Below are 18,702 nucleotides of genomic sequence, written 5' to 3'. Positions count from 1 at the left end.
TGTCCCCAAGTTTATGTAAGGTGTCCTCCTGCTCGATGATGCGTACAAAATACATTTTTGAAGGCTAAGAGAGATGGTCATGGTTTTCTACCCTTAATTATATGACTCTACCATTTGTACTTTTGACTCATGTTTATTTGGCACATCTCTCCAATGTCCTTGTGTAGAACTTATCGGGGTTTGCATATCGATAAGGGAATGGCAATATACCCTTGTCCGGCTATTACATTTACCACGGTAACCATGTGATTGATATAAAATTGTGATGTTTCAAAAATTGAGAGGGTTATTGGACATGGTTACTATAGTAGCAAATAGGTATACCCTAAACTTTAGTAAAAGGGTGTGTTCCCAAATGCCACCCACCGTTCGTAATCGAACCAATGTACATATAGTAGTTTTGCATCACATAGCTATATGGTTTCGAACACCACCACGCGCCTTGTTGAAGTATAATATGGGAGTTTAATATATGACACGCTCTCTTGATCCAATTAAAAAAGTTTAATTTAGAGAACCCTTGTTGTATAGATTTTTAATGAGTGAAAATTATAATCTCGATTTGATTGGAGCTTTTGAACCACCGATAAAAGGATTGTTCTCAGTCTATATATATTTTGTCAACATTAAAGTAAACTCAAGTGCATCATGCCTTCTATGTTAGCAGAGAATATATATAACATGTAACCACTCATTAACAAATTTTAGCGGCCATTGTGGGTATACACTGGGGCCAAGTTTAAGTAGTTTATAGTGACATATGTGAAACATGCGGCATTACCAGCTAGCAGGATATATATGAAACTATGAACTGATGTCAACATGGCACGCCAAAACCGCAAAACCTGCTGGAAAGCTCAATTTTGAAATGGATCGCCATGAACCTTTTTTTTTTTCGTGTTAAGAACATCCATTGGAACATCATCCACTCACTGAAAAGAAAATTGTAAAGCAGAAGGCAGCAAGCTAAGTGAGCTGTCAGTGGTTTGAAGAGCTAGCAGGTCGTCTCCTTCGATTCCTGTGGGTAGTAGGACGCTCATTCGTTCGGGCATTGATTTGTTAATCGAATTTATATATGCGTAAAATCATGAATGGCCGATCGATCGAAAAGACACCTGCCTACCTAGCTACCTACCTCTGCATCGTCAAAAGATTGAACACATGCTGCCGCCTGCCATACGGCTGCATTTCATCCATACATTTATTATTAATAATATAATTAAGCACTCATGGCTGTGTTTAGTTCCTTCCAAAGTTGAAAGTTTTGGTTGAAATTGGTACGATGTGACTGAAAAGTTGTGTGTGTATGATAAGTTGATGTGATGGAAAAAGTTGGAAGCTAACACAGCCCATGCATCAAAGTGTTCTATTTTCTCGGAGCAAAAGGTGCATAGGGCCATTAAGGAGATGCCCGCCGACAAAGCCCCAGGGCCAGATGGCTTCACAGGAATCTCTTCAAAGTATGTTGGGAAATCATCAAAGAAGACATTCTTCTGGTTTTCGATTCAATCTATAACCTCAGATGCGCACACCTAAACTTGCTCAACTCTGCGAACATCGTTCTAATACCTAAAAAAGAAGGGGCTAAGGGGGTCGCGGACTATAGGCCAATCAGCCTCATCCACAGTATCGCCAAGATCTTCTCAAGATGCTTGCGCCGCGGCTAAGGCCGCACATGCATTTGTTGATTTCAGTCAATCAGAGCGCCTTCATAAAAAGAAGAAGCATCCATGACAACTTCCTTTTCGTGAGAAACATGGCCAGAAGATACCATCGCCCGCGGCGGGCAATGCTGCTCTTCAAACTAGACATAACGAAGGCCTTTGACTCAGTCCGCTGGGACTACCTTCTAGCCTTGTTGCAGCGAAGGGGTTTCCCAACAAGATGGATAGATTGGCTTGGGGCTATCCTGTCAACTTCAACATCTCAAGTACTCCTCAACGGCTCGTCAGGGCAGCGGATCAGGCACGGGAGAGGCCTTAGACAAGGGGACCCCCTCTCACCACTGCTATTCGTACTTGCAATTGACCCTCTGCAACGAATCCTCTCCAAGGCAACAGAGCTCGGCGCAATCTCGAAGTTGCGAGGGAGAACAACCCACCTAAGGATCTCGATGTATGTGGACGACGCCGTCATCTTCATCAATCCCACACGGGGCGATGTCACGGCTTTTGCAAACATCCTACATCGCTTCGGCACTGCCACTGGACTCGTCACCAACCTTCAGAAATCCCAAGTGGCGGCCATCAGATGTGACGGCATCGAGTTGGCAGAGGTTCTTGAGGGCGTCCCGGCGGTAAGGGAAAACTTCCCCATAAAGTATTTGGGCCTCCCCTTGGTATTAGGCAGACTACGGAAGGTGGATTTGCAGCCTGTCTTCGACAAAATCTCAGGAAGGATAACAAACTGGACGGGGAAAAACATGGCTGTAGCTGGAAGAATCACGCTCGTCAAATCAGTGCTCACGGCGCAGCCTATTTATCTCCTGACTGCCTTGAAAACTACGAAGGAATCCCTCGAGTAGCTAGACAAGCAGCGCCGTCGCTTTCTATGGGCCGGCACGGGAGACATCACCGGAGGGAAATGTAAAGTCAACTGGACAAAGACGTGCTTGCCAACCAGTCAGGAAGGATTGGGAGTCCTAAATCTGGAGAAATTCACGAGGGCCTTGCGGCTGCGATGATTATGGCACGAATGGAAGGACCCAACCAAGCCTTGGGTGGGACTGGAAACGCCCTGCGATGAAATTGACAGGAGTCTATTCGCCGCCTCAACAAAGATAGCAATTGGAGATGGGAACACGACTCGCTTCTGGGACTCCGCCTGGATCGAGGGGAAAAGACCTAAAGACCTCATGCCGCTGGTCTATGCGATCTCTAAGAACAGAGGGAGATCTCTTCGAAATGGAAAGGAGGAGGACGCCTGGGTTCAGGATCTGGCTTTGGAGTCTCACTCTCCTATTACAGTACACCTCGTCGAACAACTAGTCGCCCTATGGGAAGTGGTCCGGAATGTTCACTTAGACACTGGAGAACCGGACCAGATTACCTGGAAATTCACAAGTAGTGGACGCTACACGGCCTCCTCGGCCTACCATGCGCAATGCCAAGGAACGCCGAGCACAAGCTTCAACTCCTTAATCTGGAAATTCTGGGCACTAGGGAAATGTAAATTTCATGCTTGGCTCATCATCCAAAATAGAGTCTGGACCTCAGATCGACTTGCGACTAGGGGTTGGCAAAACAATGGATGTTGTCCTCTATGCCGCTGTGAGGCTGAGACGGCGCTGCACCTCGTTGCCACTTGTAGATACACTAAAAGGATGTGGGGCCTTGTTGCTGGATGGGTGGGATATCAGCAAATTGAGCCGGCTCAATGGAAGGAGGCACAGTCAGTACAACAGTGGTGGGAGAGCATCGCAAACACGCCAAATGTTCCGAAGAAAGGACTCCGATCACTCATCCTACTAGTTGTATGGGAAATCTGGAAAGAGAGAAATCAGCGAATCTTTGACCACAAAGAGGTGGCAACGAGTTTCCTCCTGTCAAGAATCAAAGAAGAGGCTAGCCTTTAGGCTTTAGCAGGGGCTAAGCGGCTACGCGAGTTAATCCCGCTCTATGTATAGTGTATGGATAGTTCCTCGATTTTTTCCTGTTGCCCCTAGGGGTTGTATTTTCTCCTGTTCTATTCAATGAAAAGGCACTCTAGTGCTATTTTCCGTTCAAAAAAAGTGTTCTATTTATACATATACACACACACAAAAGTAGTGCTGCGCCATCTACTATCTTCAAGCTCTTCGCCAACTGCATCCTTCAACTGAATCTTTTTTTTTTTGACAAGTCGTTCAACAGCATCTTTCAACTCTGGCAATTAAGTTCTGCAAATTAAGTTAACTGTTGGACGTACTTCTTATTATCCTTTTTTGTAACGAGCATGGGTTTGTCATTTCTCTTGCAAATTGAGAAAACTGGTTATTCTAATTAATCAAGTGGTTAGCTATGACCAACTTTGCACCCTTGAAAAAATGGGGCTGCTGGAGTATCGTTCTTCTGATGGTCCGTGACTCGAATTCTCCTGCTACAATCCAAGCTTGGTAATTGGTATGACATGTCTTAGATTATTACTAGCAATTAGTGGATGCACACATCTATGTATATTCTCCTGTACGATAGATCTTGCTCCCACCAAGTCTTAACTCTGATTCTCAAAAATAAAAAATCTTAACTCTCAACATGCTTGGTTGGAATTTACTTATTTGTTTCATATTATAAGTTATTTTGACTTTTTTCTAATCCAACTTTTTTAAGTTTGATCGAGTTTATAGAAAAATATAGTAACATGTTCAGCACAAAATAAACATATTATCAAACTATATTCAATGGCGAGACGAGTTTGATATCAAAGTTTCTAAGAAGATTAGTGATATATGTGACGTGTTTGTCGCTGTACAATGGTAGGGTAAATTTGGAGCAAAGACATAGAAAAAGATTTGAAGCTTAGTCTTCAAGGCTTTTCCTTGATCTTTTGTGTCCCTCGTTTGTGTGGCATGGAGTCCGGCTACATTCAGCAGTGGGTGTTAGGGCTTGGGGAGCTTGAAATGGTTCACGCAAAATGGGGTATCTCATTAGTGAATGTTTAGTTAAATATTATCTATTGCAAATCTTTAAAGAAACTTTTAGATCTTTTTACAACAAACATACCATAGCAGTTCGGAAAGCGTGCTTATGAAAAATGAGAGGAGTTTCTAGCCGAACTAGTGCTTCCGAATGAACACTAAGTATCCTGTTTATCACTTTTGCTATGCATATCCACATATTAATATAGAGACTAGATTTTTATCCATTATCTTAAAAATATAGCATCTATACACATAATGCTATGTGATACTGTAAGTTTTACTTTGACTAACATTTATCAACCATAGTTACAGCTTGGACTATGAGCCAATAATTATATTCACTTTGGGACATGAATTTTTGCAAGATATTGCACTCATAGACATGTTGTTCTTCCTCCATCGCCCCTCTTTCTCTCCTATTTTGGTTTGAGCTCAACACGCGATGGTGAGTGGGTTCTGTAGCATTGGAGCCCATGCCAGTGCTCGAGTTCTTTATCTATGGTTGTATGAGGCGTTCACATTTCAAAGATACTAAACTAGAAGAGCTCATAGATCCAACACTTGGCCGCTACCACCGGCTGAAGCTGCTCACCTAGGATGGTCCACATATCCAAAACCTAAATCCAATGCTACCCTAATCGTGGCCTCCTCGTCTAGCTCTACACAACCGAGTGTCCTAGTCTAGTTCTTCACATATTAATATTGATAAGGTGCTGGACACCATCACATTTAATGCAACAGGTGTATTGAGCATGGGGCAGAAGCGACAGAGTTTGTTCTTGAGCTCACGCTCCACCTCCATGGCATCTATGGACACGCAAACATGTGCTTACCTATGGACATCAAGCTTGAATTGAAGTGAAGAAAAAAAGGAAGAAGAATAGATCCAGAGTGCAACACTTTATAAAATTTCCTTGCCTAAAAGTGAAAGGAGTTGTTATGTGTAGTCCAGCCTAAACTATGGTAAAAAAAAAATATAACCGAGTTGTTAGCTCATAGTCCAACCTAAACTATGGTAAAATATATAACATACTTCCTCCATCTCAAAATAATATATGTGATGGGATATTTTTTATATAATGAATTTTGATATGCTCTTATCTATATTTGTTGGATCAGAAAATATCACATCCTATCTTAAATTGATTTATTTTAGAACGGAGAGAGTAATATGCAATTTTCTTTTTTTTAATAAGAAAAAAAATAATGTTTGTAAAAATAAGAAAACGAGAGGTGCTTATTGAAAAAAAGACGAAAAATTCCCAAATCACAGGAATTGAAGTGGTTATGGTTATGGAAGGAGCTATCCAAATCCCAGTGAAGCGAAGGCCACCAATCCTCTTCTTCCTCTCCGGCCGCCTCCTTCCTCACCATGGCGCTCGCGCTGCGCTGCCCGGCCGCTGCCTCGCCGTCGCCAGCCAAGAGCACCTTCCCGCCCTCCTCCTCCCCGCCGCCGTCGAGGCTCCCGAGGAGGCCGCCCGCCAGCTGCAGGTGCTACTACTACGGCGACGGCGGTGGCTTCCGCAAGAACTACGACCACATCCCCAAGCAGTTCCGCGAGGATAACCTCAAAGATGGCCGTGAGCTCACTTTCCCCCCTCTTCACTTCCCAAACAGGGAGCTCTATCCACAATAAGATCTTGCTAGGTTTCGCCACATGGCTTGGGCTGTTGGGCATCAGCATATTCATGCAAACTACTATCAAAATTAGTGAGCAACCAGTGCGCATTTCTTCTTACGAATTAGCCTGAAGATGACCAATACTTTTTTGTGCTTTCTTCTTCTAATCTACAGTGTTAGTTGACATTTGAGCGTTATGAAACCACAGTTTGCATTCAATCAGCAACAAAGCCAAATCTTTACCGATGAATTATGCTGTACTGTTTGAACCTATATTAATGACATACTGCCTTGTTAACAGTTTTGACGCAATTTCAACGTTCATACATGAAAAAAACTGATGTCAAGAACTGAACAAAGCCATGTAAACTGATTATCACTACGCACTGTATAGTTTGTGGTTTCTTCAGTAAAAAAGGAACAACATCCCTCTCGCTTTTGTTTTAGCATTTCGGTAATCCAACACTAGGACTAGGAGGAGAGTCCGTTGAAGTTATTACCATGGATGGTCTATAGTCAAATGATAGACTTTATTGATTTTTGGTCCAAGATAAAATGACACTTTATGCATGAATACAGAAGGCAATAGTTAGTTTTTATGGTGAGGTGACCATTTCTATCGTGTCTTAGTTTTACTATTTCTCGCACTTTATCACCTTATCTCTGACACTCTCATCACCCTTTATTTGTAACACTTCTTTCATGTTTGGTGCTTTCTTGCAGTGATGGATAATTACAAGAATGTTCCTCAATTCCTTTATGGCTTAAGCCCTGCTCAGATCGAAATGTTTATGAACGATGATAATCCATATGATCGGCAATCACAGAGAGTTACAGAGGTTAGTTTTGTATAGAGATGTCATTATTGTCCTTTCTTGAATTTGTGCTATGAAATTGACACAACAAAATCGATGTGATATTTTCCTGCGTGAACTGCAGGAAAGCATTTCTGCTTCTAGGAGCTATGATGAATTTGGCATGTACAACTTGTCCGGTATGCATGAGGGCCCTGCAGGTTACAGCATGGGTATGGGAATGGGCACCATGAGCATGGGCAGGGCAGGGCGAGGATATAGAAGAATGAGAAGTTCAGCTCCAGATCTGCCATCATTGCTATTGGACTCTCGAATTATATTCCTTGGAATGCCTGTGAGTCAAACTTTATGCCTTCATCATTATCCATGGCATAATATTTCAATGTTTAAATGAAATTGTTAATAACTTTGTTCCTTCTATTCTTATTGTTCTGCCGGCAGATTGTTCCAGCAGTAACAGAGCTTATTGCTGCGCAATTTCTGTGGCTAGATTATGATGACCGCACCAAGCCAATTTACTTGTATATAAACTCCACAGGAACCATGGTAAGCTTTTATCTTGAGAATTGATAATAGGTAAGCAACATGTGATGTGAACTTGTACCAAAATTATTAAAAGATGCTTATCTATATTTTTCCTGTGTTGTGACAGGATGAAAACAATGAGCTGGTTGCATCTGAAACTGATGCATTTGCAATTGCTGATTTTATCAATGTAAGCCCTTATCTTTTGTTCCTCTGATTTAGTTGAAGTTCAATACGGCATAAAAATGCTATACACGTTTTGTGTCAGTATTTTCATACAAGGTTACATCCATGAAACTGATTTCATTAGTGTGCTTATGGTGCAAAACTACTTGCTTGCAATCAATTGATTGATATTGAGCCATAGAGCCTGGTTCTTACAACCAGATTAGGGGAAATGGCACCTGTTGGGATGTGAGTCTAGAGCGGTATATTCTGCGTATTAAAATTTTTCTTGAATATACTATGAAAGATATAAGTATTTTTTGTCTTGTTAGAGTTGTATTTGCTAGTGGAGATGCTAGTACTATTTACAACTTTGCTTGCACAGTTTCGCTTTTCTAAGGTTAGTACACTTGAATCAATTTCAGTTATGTGATTGGTCAACCATGGCAACTGAATCTAGAGAAGATGACCAGCCTGATGTTTTACACATTAACACAAAAATTTCATGAATATAAACATTAAAGTGACTGAATCAATAACATATGGCCAGGAATTCTAAAATTGAATGAAACACAGTTTAAGCATGGACACAATGGCTTTGAGGTAGAGTGACAACTGACAGGTGCTCTTTTTTTGGGGGGGTCTTGTAGCGAAGCAAATCCAAGGTCTACACAATCAATCTTAGCATGGCATATGGTCAGGCTGCAATGCTTCTGTCCCTTGGCGTCAAGGGTAAAAGAGGAGTGCTACCAAATTCAATCAGTATGTTATTTTTCTAAGTTTCATTGTTTCCTTTTTGCAATTGAACGTGTGCATGTTTTTTTTGTGACTGACCTTGTGGTCTGAAAACATCATTGTTATGCTTCAGCTAAACTGTACCTGCCTAAGGTCCACAAATCTGGTGGAGCTGCTATTGACATGTGGATTAAGGTCACATCCACCTCTTCTTTTCAGTATCTATCTCAGTATCTGACACACTACATGCACTACGGGCCTTGCGAATTGCGAGGACTGAATGTTTTACTATTCTGTGCTCAGGCAAAAGAGTTAGACACGAACACGGATTACTACCTTGAACTGTTGTCAAAAGGAGTTGGAAAACCGAAGGAAGAGCTCGCAGAGTTTCTCAAAGGTCCAAGGTACTTCCGTGCGCAGGAGGCCATCGATTATGGGCTTGCAGATACAATCTTGCACTCTTTGGATGGTTCCTTCAAACCAAAGGTACTTTTTGGTCCATCATTCATGTGTTGTGGTACGTCTGCATAGGTAGCTTTCCCCTGACTAAATCTTCCTTCCTGGAATAGGATCTGACCGCGCAGTTGGCCAAAGCACAGGAGATGCGGCAATCGGGGAAGCGCCCAGCAGCTGGAGCTGGGCGATGGTCAACTCCAAGTGTCCCTAGATAGACTAGAACGTCAGATCAAAACCATACACTAGCTTAATATCGACGATGATACGCGTGGTTGTCCTATTCAGAGCAGCCTACCTGTTACATTTGCATGCAAGAAGAAATCCTGTCAGGGTTTGGAATAGATTCAGGCTGACGAAAACGTTGCTTACTGCAGTGGCTTTTGTGTTATTGGGTCATCTATGAATACGATGAATATGTAGTTTATGCTGCCTTCCTGCCAAGGTTGTTGTATTTTTCAGATAGAATTCACTAGTGGAGATGGTAATCCAGTAATCCATGTGACCAAGTATTCTTCTTATTCATGTGTTGGCTCTGCATGATGCACACCACTGCTTAATCGTGACGGTGAAACACAGACGAACTCATGCAATGCAGTGCGTTTTTTTGTGTTTGACTGTATACATATGGTAGTTGAATCAAATATATTCCTTGCAAATTTACACAGATTTGGCCGCTTTACATTCACATTTGCTTAATTCAGATTACATGGGCATGGAGATACGGTGTGATGGATGGATGGATTGGATTGGATTGGATTGGATCACCTCCTGCAGAAGAACTTGTGGGAGACGAAGAAGCCGAGGGAGAAGGCGGCGACGGCGGTGGCGATGACATCCTTGTTCCTCCTCGCCGTCTCCACCACGCCCTCCGCCCACCTCATGTCTCCCAGATGCTCCAGCTCCCCCGCCACGCGCTCTCTCCACCTGCTCAACGCCGTCGCCGTCTTCTCCTCCGCCGCCTCCGCCGCAGCCGCCGCCTTGGCGCACTCTTCCTCGGCGCGCCGCTTCACCTTCTCCGCCAGGCTCTCCCGATCGACGACATGCCCCGGTAGCGGTGCAGCAGTAGTAGGCTCTGCCTGCTTCCTCTCGGTCGTCGTTGCAGGCTTGTGCTTGGCAATCGCCTCTTCCTCCTGCAGCTTCTTCGTCTTCTTGGCGGCTGCTTCTTCCTCCTCCTCCTGTTGCTTCTTCTTGGTTGCTTCTTCCTCTTCCTGCAGCTGCTGCTGCTTCTTCTTGGCTGCTTCTTCCTCCTCCTCCTGTTGTTGTTTCTTCTTGTTGGGTGCCTCGTCGAATTGGGGTTGGGGCTCCTGCTTGGCGGTAGGCGCTTTCTGCTTGATCTCCTGTACGGAGGTGGGAGCTGGCGCGGAGGAGGTCGGGGCGGGGCGCTTGGGGACGGTGATGGTGAGGACGCTGGCCTCGAAGCGGCCGGTGATGTCGTCGATGTTAGCGTTGGAGGGCAGCTGGAAGACCTTGTGGAAGCGGGTGTTGTGCTTGCTGCCGGCGGCGGGGCGCTGCCCCCGGACGGTCAGCTTGCCCGTGCCGTCTACTTGCACCCTGAAATCTTCCTTCTTGAAACCTTTATCATGTATATGCATGTGATCAATAAAATATACTAGTATTAGCATCGATCGATCCATGCAAAAAAAATGGCGAAATTAATTGGAAACTACTCATGCAGGCAAAACGATGGATTAATTAGCCAGCCAGCCAGCTAGGGTACGTACCAGTGAGGTAGAGGCGGAGGAGGAAGTTGTTGGCATTGTCGAGCCACTCGAACTTGGGGTCAAGCTCTTCATCTTTCTGATCAGGACCAGGACTAGCAGCAGCTGCTTGCTGCTTGCCTCCTCCTTGCTTGTTGCTCGCCATCAATCTACCACCCGCGCGATGGAAGCTAAGCTACGTACAGCTCGTCGGTTTATTTGCTGCTGCAATAGAATTTGCGTTCGAGACGGATGGATGGATGGATGGATGGATCGTTGTGGTGTAGCCAGCATCAGGATGTATATATAGCTACAGGTCGTACGTGGCCTGCAGCCTGAAGGGCGGTGGTGATGGATCGAATATGGTTCCAAACTTTTCTTGAGGGCAGGAAATTGACGACGTAGCCAGCTAACTAGTACGATCCATAATATATGTTCTGAAAACTAAGATGCTTAGGAAAGGTTAGGGATCTATCTACATTTGCCTTTGCGAGTGAGCTTAATTAAGCAGATTGGGAGGAAGAGGAATCAAATTAAGGAACTCAGCCATTGCGGAACCGGAATGTTTCATCCTAGTAGTAGTATAGTAGTATTGGTATATCCTCCTCCCAACTCCCAAGTTAACTATGACTAGCCGATCTCCTTTGCATCGCATCGCACGCTATTTTGGGCTGGGCCTATTTTCACGGAGATGTTTATATTAGGTGGGCTGGCAATCATCATGCATGGGCCGCCCCTGGAGGACATTGGACGCGCTTGGATTGTTGACGTGGGCCCAAAAGCAAACACAACAAAAAGAAAGGAATACGTCTATTTTGCCTCACTCTACTATCGCTTATTCGCTTTGGGTCGAATGGTATATCTCAACCGCAAAACCAGATATAGCGTATCCTTCAACTTCAAAAATCAGTGCAAATAGATTTCTTCGATAGTTTGGGAGATGATTTATGCTAATGTGGCGATTTAACCATGGTCAAACTCACTAACGTGCAAACATAGGACCACATGTAAGTCGCAAAGAAAAAAAATGTAGGACCCACAAAGCTAGCTCCCGCTCTTCACCCCTTTCTTCTCTTTTTTCTCCTACCGAGTCAGGCAGGGCTAGGTTGGATGGCGAGCCCCTCCGAGCTCGCTTGCTTGTGCATTGTTGTCCCAAGCGAGTGCAATAGAGGGCTCAAAGAGTATGCTCCGCCGTTCCGCGCCCAGTCGCGCGTTATCAATCATGCCACACCACCCCGAGTCAAGCAAGGTAGTGGTGGCGGTGGTTGAGCTAGGTCGTGGAGGAGGAGCAAGGACCCGACGAGCAATGAGCCAAGCTCGAGGATGAGAGAGGACTGAAAGAGATAGATGGGGATGGCTCCTATGGGGGTGGCGCACCTCGACCCCCACAGTATGGAGGCCATCGACAGCTCGAGCTCAGTGAGGCTCACCGTAGATGACAGTAGAATAGCTTGAAGGTAATGGTGGCTGCGTGGAGGTGGTCATCAAGGAGGATGAGGACGATACGGTGGAGCACGATGATGGGTTTAAGCGGAGAGCAGTCTGTGGTGGCAGCAGTAGCGCGGCAGGGGGCGGAGGCTGGAAGGTGTGGCGCGGGGAGGTAGGTAGGATGCCTCTTCGTCCACTCGTTGAGCTTATGGCATCCACTAGCAGGAGCAGCACGACTTGTGGCAGATCAAGGACCGTTGTCGCGGAGCTACTTCCATATCCACTGGCATCGTCGTCAGGCCACCTTCCCCTGAAGTCAAGCACGCCCTGCATCTAGACACGATGCTCACCCACGATACGGAGAGGAGGCACACCCTTATCGACCTAAATCTAATGTCGAGCAATCTCAGGGCGGCGGACGACGAATTCCTCATGCAGGGTCAACAAGAAAGGATAGTGTAGTGACTCGCGGAGTGGTGGTGGTGGGCCCATACTAGGGCTGAACGAAAAACTTGTGGCTCGTTAGCTCGCTCGGCGCGTGACCAACTCGGCTCGGCTCGTTTAGAAAATGCAACAAGCCAAGTTGCCTTTGCAGCTCGTTAGACATAACGAGCCAGCTCGAGCTGGCTCACGAGCTACTCGCGAGCTTAACGAGCTGATACATCAGTATGTTGCCCATTGCCCATAGGCAAGCCCAAGATGACAGCCCAAGTATACCACTCCATCCCGGAATTTTTTTATTGTTAAATTTATTTTTTTTAATTTTATAAAAATATTATATCGGTGAAAAGATTTACAAAAATAGACTCTGCCGCCCTCTATTTGGGCGGCAAGCTGACGTGGCACACGAGCGCATAACTGTCGTTTTGGGGGCTGTGAATTTTGGCCCCCTTGCCACCCTCTGTCTGGGCGGTAAGGGGCTTCCGTGCAAAATTCGCAAGAGTAGCAACGGGCTCAGATGCAAAAAGAACAAGCCAATTGCTTTTTTTGGCATGGCAAAAATTATATTTGGGCGGTAAGGGGCTAAGCGCAAAATGTGCACACGGCACCGTGTGTTACGTTAGCTTGCTGCCCAAATGGAGGAAGATAGGGTCTATTTTTTAAATCTTTTCACCGACGTAATATTTCTGTAAATATTAAAAAAAGTAAATTTAAAAATGAAAAAAAATTCCTCCATCCCGTGCATCCATCAATAGAAAAATCAATCGAGAGCTACAGCCTACAGAGAAATCAACAGAAAAATATCTCCTCCCCTTCTCCTAACCGTCGATCCAATCCAGATCGAGTCGCCGTCCGCCGTCCGCCGTCCCGCCTTGCGGCTGCGCGCACCTACACCTTGTGTCGCGCTCCCTGCCTCCACCCCGTGTCGCGCTCTGCCTCCATCCCGTGCGGCCGCCGGCCATGCATCTTTGTCCGCCATGGCCATGGAGCAGGAATGAATAAAGGAAGCTTTCTGCTCTCTACTTCTCCTTCACAGTATGAAGCTTAATTTCCGACATTTCTTTTTATGGTGAAAGATCTCGGTGTTGTTGTGTTAGCCTTTTTATGGGGAGATTTCAGGCTTCTCTATGTTTTTTAATCTTTTGAAGATTTCTTGGATGGTTTTGGATCCATTTAGTCTTGTTGTGTTCAATACTTCCATTCTATGGATGAATGGATGGGACATATTCACATGGATATGAATCGTATTACTTGAATCATACTTTGATGTATCTTGCTCCATCCTGACTTTGATATCTTGTTCGGGCTCACGAGCTAAACGAGCTGGCTCGAGCCGGCAGCCGAGCCGAGCCTGCCTTATAGCTCGTTTGGATAACGAGCCTCAGCTAGTTATCCTACCAAGCTAGATCGAGCCGAGCTAAGCCGTGCTGGCTTGATATCCACCCCTAACCCATTCCAAGGAAGTTGTTATTGCCGTCTCTGAGCCTAAGCCACCAAGATAGGCATTCCCATGATCCCATCCTCACTCCACTGCCGTTAATTATGGGGTGAAGGGGGAGAGGGTGGGGGTGGGAGAGGGATGGTCGTCTAGATATGACACCTCGAACCTTCTTCTTGATGTGCCACAGGAAGGAGAGGAGAGAGAGAGGGAGGATGAGAAACAAGATAGGTGATGAGAAGTCGTTGATATGTGGGTCAATTTTCTATAGGAGTCGATTTGCACCGATTTTTAAAGATGGGAGAAACGTTATATTCGATTTTATGGATGAATTTATGGTTGAAGGAGAATTCAATCTCGAGCAAGAGATGAAGGAGAAAAAAAGGTTATCCCAAAAAGTAAAGGAGGCTAAAGAAAAAAGGAAAGCAAAGAGGGCTATATGCCATGGGAGGGGATGATCGTCTTCCGCCCATCGTTCTTTCCGTCTGGTTTTACTGTGTCTACCTGACGTCTCTGTCGACGGGAACTCCGCAAGGTCCGTCAAAGGCTCATCAAGCTGCACAGGTAAAACACACACAAGCCGAAGCCGGACGAGAGAGAGATCATTTTTTTCTTTCCTTTTTCTTGTGAGAATCCCCTCGAGTTCCTCGGACCAAAGGCTGCGCCGTCCTTATTTATACGACGAGTAGTCCACTAGAGGAACAAATTAAGACACAAGTGGAAGTTGCACAGCTCCTCCTCGATCCACCCGGCACCAAGGTAACCCCAAAATCCCTCCTTTTTCTGACTCCTCTCCTTCCTAGATGCCTAATATTGTGCAAGATCCCTGCAATTGCTGCTGCTGTTCCTCAATTCTGCATTCTCGATTTCTTAGGTTAGGTTACAGTCAGACACACACACACACACACTCTCTGTAGCTCGCTGCTTCCTTGTGTTTTGGTTATACGCGTGGCCTCGTTCTCTCTGCCCCCTCATCTTCCCTTCTGTTTCTTCTTCTTCTTCTTCAATTTTGGCAGGAGATTTCCCCTTCAATTCGGCGGTGCTAAGTCCTCACCAAAACGATCCTCGATTCAATTCTTCCCTTGTTTCTTTCTTTTCTCTCTTTTGCCACTTGCCCTTTCGCTTTACGCTAACCAAAATATCCATTCGATTTGGTCTTATCCTTCTCTCCCCGCACACTGTTTCCCTCCTTGTCTGCTGCCAAGTCTAGTGGACTCACTCTGTCTCTATCCACTGCAATTTCCTCATACTCGTTATAAAACTTAAAAGAAAAAAAATCGAAAAAGGCAGCAATTATTATTATCTTGTTGATTTGGACAACAATTAGCAATAATGGGTCTAGCCTTCCCTGTGTTTTTTTTTTCTTATGCTGATCTTTCACTCCTATGAAAGGTAAGTGCTTGTAATTTCCCCAGATATATCCTCCCTACTGGAACGTAGCGCCATTTTTTTTCTTCTCCTGTGATAGTTACAGGCATTGCACGCAAGCTTGTCGCCGAAATTATCGAGCTTTTTTCTGTTAGGAATGTAGCTATGACTTTGCATCAAGTCTATACACGCAATTTCATACCAAAACATCTCTGAACATTTCGTACGCAATCGGCTGCCAATTTATTAGTAGTTCCTGCATCCACTTGACAGTCCAGACAGTGATATATACGCCGTGGTCAAATGGGGATCAGTCAATGTTTGGGTTGATCCACACCCACATGCCACAGCTGATTGGTTCTTCTTTGTGTTGGTCCATTGTAAAGGCAGATAAAGTGGACCAACTAATTTAACAGGATACAGCAAAATGTGCTGCTACCTTCCCTTCCTGATAAACAATAACACCCTGTCATAGTGTCTCATTTAGGCATATCCTGATACCAGCTGGCTATTCTCTCTTGCCCTTCCACGTTCAAGTTTCAGCCCAGGCAAGTTCTATTGCAATCTTCCATTGTTTGCTTTGCTTGAGACATTTCTGCATACTTCGTTCAAGTTCTATTTTCATTCTATATGGTGTGATGCGATTAATCTTAGTGTTTTTAGTTCCCTAGCTATCCTGTTTTCATCTATTGTACAGAGAAGTCCTTGCATATTTCTCTCTCTAAAAAAAAGAAGAAGTCTGTTCATATTCATGGATAATACATAAAACCTGAACCTTGTAAGATTTTCAAGCTATTGGACTTCTTTTGCGTTAGAGCAAGATTTATGTTTCTGAAATTTTTTAAAAAATCTGGCCTTGTTGGATAAGCAAATTTGCGGACAACATACTTTTTTTTTCCTCCAAGACTGAAGACTAATGTTTTCTTTGATGAGATAATGAAATTTAGCATCAAAAGTTGTTGAAATTTACAGTAAATAGTTGGATTGTATGTAGATTTGTAGACTTGTTTGGTATAACTATTTCATCGTCTCAATCAATTTAGCTATCATACAACTTCTGAAGCACACGTCAATAAAGGTTTACTCTAAGCCTGTCTCTAATCTAGGAATGCTAATTGATGGAATGATGTGCAACATGTGCTCAAGCGTCAATGTTTTTGTAAATTTTACAAGTGCTTTGTTACAACAGTCATCTATGTTTTTTTATTTTTTTAATTTTTTTTTTGTAAAAGCATTCTGCAGGCTAATGGACTATTGGGAACTAAATTGCAGAAACTACCTTATATTAAAAAAAAATGGTCAGACCTGCGTGATTTATGTATGATCATTTGGTTTTCTCAGTCACTGTTTGGTTTTGGTATTTGACTCTGCTTGAGTCTATTATTGCCTGTTGACTAAATTATGTGCTTAAGGAGAAATTTAAACTGGATCCTGTCTTCTCGTTTAGTCGTTTGTCCTTTTGGTTTTAATTTTTAAACAAAGTGGCAGTAGCAGTTTAGCATTTACTTTTGTGCCTATTGATGCTTTTATCATCACTAAATCGGCTTTATGATGTATGAACATTCAGGTACGGCCGGAAGCTATCTAAGGACTGCAGCTATGGGCAATTTGTTCTGCTGTGTTCAAGTTGATCAGTCTACAGTGGCCATTAGAGAACAGTTCGGGAAGTTTGATGCTGTGCTTGAGCCAGGATGTCACTGCCTGCCTTGGTTTGCTGGGAAGCGTATAGCTGGCCATCTCACACTCAGGTTGCAGCAACTGGATGTGCGCTGTGAAACCAAGACAAAGGTTCGTCTCACTCTTAACTCTTTTTTTGTTTTTTATGGCAAACACTCTTAGTTAAAATAGATGCCTATCCTTCCTATCTTTGTTTTTCTAATGACAGTTAGCTGTTCTAATGGTGATAAGTTACGCACAACAATTTCCAATTTTGATACACTTTAAAAATCACTGTTACATAATATGCAGCAACTCTAATATACTATCTTATTTTTTCTCAAAAAAAAAAACTATCTTATTTAACCGTTATTATTCACCTGTGGTTAAGTATTTGAAATGTCAGAGATTCACACATTGCCATTGATTATCATTATTTTAGTTTGATGAGTTTTTATGATGCTACTGGCATGTGAAGACCGAGCATTTTGGTGTCTGCAGGACAATGTGTTTGTCAATGTTGTGGCATCGATCCAGTACAGAGCTTTGGCTGGCAAGGCAAATGATGCTTTCTACAAGCTGAGCAACACAAGATCTCAGATCCAAGCTTATGTCTTCGATGGTATAATTTACTGGAACTAGTGGAATATTAGTCGTATTTATTTATTCTGTCGATTGGTATGTGATGCATATGAACACTGGTGTATCAAGTACCGAGGACTAACTTTTCTGGTGGTACAATTGGTATGGGCAGTGATCAGGGCAAGTGTTCCGAAGCTGAACCTGGACGACGCATTTGAGCAGAAGAACGACATAGCAAAGGCAGTGGAGGATGAGCTGGAGAAGGCTATGTCTGCTTACGGGTTTGAGATTGTTCAGACGCTCATCGTTGACATTGAGCCAGATGAGCACGTGAAGCGAGCGATGAATGAAATCAATGCAGGTAAGGCGGTTACACTGTAATCCTTAATTACACAAGATACACTGATGTACTATGTTGCACCAACTGAAACTGATGAGAATGAGATGAGATGATGTGCAGCTGCGAGGCTGAGGGTGGCTGCAAACGAGAAGGCAGAGGCAGAGAAGATCGTGCAGATAAAGAGGGCGGAGGGAGAAGCGGAAGCAAAGTACCTGTCGGGGCTGGGTATCGCGAGGCAGCGTCAGGCGATCGTGGATGGGTTGAGGGACAGCGTGCTGGGGTTCTCAGTGAACGTGCCGGGCACCACGGCCAAGGACGTGATGGACATGGTGCTCATCACCCAGTACTTCGACACCATGAAGGAGATCGGCGCCTCCTCAAAGGCCTCCTCCGTCTTCATCCCCCATGGCCCCGGCGCCGTCCGCGACATCGCCACGCAGATCCGCGACGGCCTTCTTCAGGGCCAGGCTACCACCACCTCCCATTAGCATCCATGTGGGACACCAGCTGTGGGATTGCTAAGCTGCTGTTTCTCTTGATTTGTCCTGTGTGATTAGATATGTCTTGTAATTTCTTCATGCTAGCTGTCCGACCGACGTGTGTGCGCGCGCGGGCAACATTTTCATTTTAGTTGTGAATGATATCCTATCGTGTATGTATGTGTGGAACTATGCCTTGTGAAAACTTTGTGAAATTTCAGCGTCAAACATGTAAATGTGCATGTAATCCGGTTCTCTGTATTGTATTACTTGTATGATATGCCGTCTCGAGTTGTGCATTTTCAGCTTGCATGCATGAGCCTCGCTATGGTACTTCAT

The 18,702-nt window shown here is 44.3% G+C and overlaps 3 protein-coding genes across 7 annotated transcripts; 2 read left to right on the top strand and 1 right to left on the bottom strand.

Moving 5' to 3' along the window:
* The first annotated feature begins 5,911 nt into the window (after nt 1–5,911).
* LOC127774463 (ATP-dependent Clp protease proteolytic subunit-related protein 1, chloroplastic) lies at nt 5,912–9,452 on the top strand. Its single transcript, XM_052300721.1, has 9 exons — nt 5,912–6,198; nt 6,962–7,077; nt 7,178–7,387; nt 7,495–7,599; nt 7,706–7,768; nt 8,394–8,505; nt 8,612–8,673; nt 8,782–8,964; nt 9,048–9,452. Exons 1-9 carry the CDS (start codon nt 5,991–5,993, stop codon nt 9,147–9,149), a joined length of 1,161 nt encoding a protein of 386 aa, XP_052156681.1. The 5' UTR covers nt 5,912–5,990; the 3' UTR covers nt 9,150–9,452.
* An 18-nt stretch (nt 9,453–9,470) lies between these two features.
* On the bottom strand, nt 9,471–10,899 carry LOC127774465 (inactive protein RESTRICTED TEV MOVEMENT 2-like). Its single transcript, XM_052300722.1, has 2 exons — nt 10,656–10,899; nt 9,471–10,507 (listed from the first exon to the last, which is right to left on the bottom strand). Exons 1-2 carry the CDS (start codon nt 10,795–10,797, stop codon nt 9,696–9,698), a joined length of 954 nt encoding a protein of 317 aa, XP_052156682.1. The 5' UTR covers nt 10,798–10,899; the 3' UTR covers nt 9,471–9,695.
* A 2,411-nt stretch (nt 10,900–13,310) lies between these two features.
* On the top strand, nt 13,311–18,643 carry LOC127773585 (hypersensitive-induced response protein-like protein 1). Of its 5 annotated transcripts, none has more exons than XM_052299706.1 (6): nt 13,628–14,697; nt 15,794–15,854; nt 16,874–17,094; nt 17,464–17,584; nt 17,717–17,905; nt 18,005–18,643. In XM_052299706.1, the coding sequence occupies exons 3-6, from the start codon at nt 16,906–16,908 to the stop codon at nt 18,370–18,372; spliced, it is 867 nt and encodes a 288-aa protein (XP_052155666.1). In that variant the 5' UTR covers nt 13,628–14,697; nt 15,794–15,854; nt 16,874–16,905; the 3' UTR covers nt 18,373–18,643. The 5 variants fall into 5 exon arrangements, with proteins under 5 accessions (XP_052155667.1, XP_052155666.1, XP_052155665.1 ...); XM_052299705.1 differs by having other exon boundaries at nt 15,782–15,854; XM_052299707.1 differs by lacking the exons at nt 13,628–14,697; nt 15,794–15,854 and adding an exon at nt 13,311–13,535.
* The last annotated feature ends 59 nt before the right edge of the window (nt 18,644–18,702 follow it).

The sequence above is a fragment of the Oryza glaberrima genome, chromosome 5 (assembly GCF_000147395.1).
Source record: "Oryza glaberrima chromosome 5, OglaRS2, whole genome shotgun sequence".
Lineage (NCBI taxonomy): Eukaryota > Viridiplantae > Streptophyta > Magnoliopsida > Poales > Poaceae > Oryza > Oryza glaberrima.
The sequence above is the reverse complement of the archived record's forward strand: the minus strand, read 5'-3'. Positions and strand labels throughout refer to the sequence as shown.

What these genes read in the sequence shown, in the direction of transcription:
- LOC127774463 (XM_052300721.1), top strand. Translation starts at nt 5,991, where the DNA reads ATGGCGCTCGCGCTGCGCTGCCCGGCCGCTGCCTCGCCGTCGCCAGCC. An exon ending in GGATAACCTCAAAGATGGCC is followed by an intron (nt 6,199 to 6,961) that starts GTGAGCTCACTT and finishes GCTTTCTTGCAG; the next exon opens with TGATGGATAATTACAAGAAT. An exon ending in ATGGTTCCTTCAAACCAAAG is followed by an intron (nt 8,965 to 9,047) that starts GTACTTTTTGGT and finishes TTCCTGGAATAG; the next exon opens with GATCTGACCGCGCAGTTGGC.
- LOC127774465 (XM_052300722.1), bottom strand. Translation starts at nt 10,797, where the DNA reads ATGGCGAGCAACAAGCAAGGAGGAGGCAAGCAGCAAGCAGCTGCTGCT. An exon ending in CCTCCGCCTCTACCTCACTG is followed by an intron (nt 10,508 to 10,655) that starts GTACGTACCCTA and finishes TACATGATAAAG; the next exon opens with GTTTCAAGAAGGAAGATTTC.
- LOC127773585 (XM_052299707.1), top strand. Translation starts at nt 16,906, where the DNA reads ATGGGCAATTTGTTCTGCTGTGTTCAAGTTGATCAGTCTACAGTGGCC. An exon ending in CCAAGCTTATGTCTTCGATG is followed by an intron (nt 17,585 to 17,716) that starts GTATAATTTACT and finishes TGGTATGGGCAG; the next exon opens with TGATCAGGGCAAGTGTTCCG. An exon ending in GATGAATGAAATCAATGCAG is followed by an intron (nt 17,906 to 18,004) that starts GTAAGGCGGTTA and finishes GATGATGTGCAG; the next exon opens with CTGCGAGGCTGAGGGTGGCT.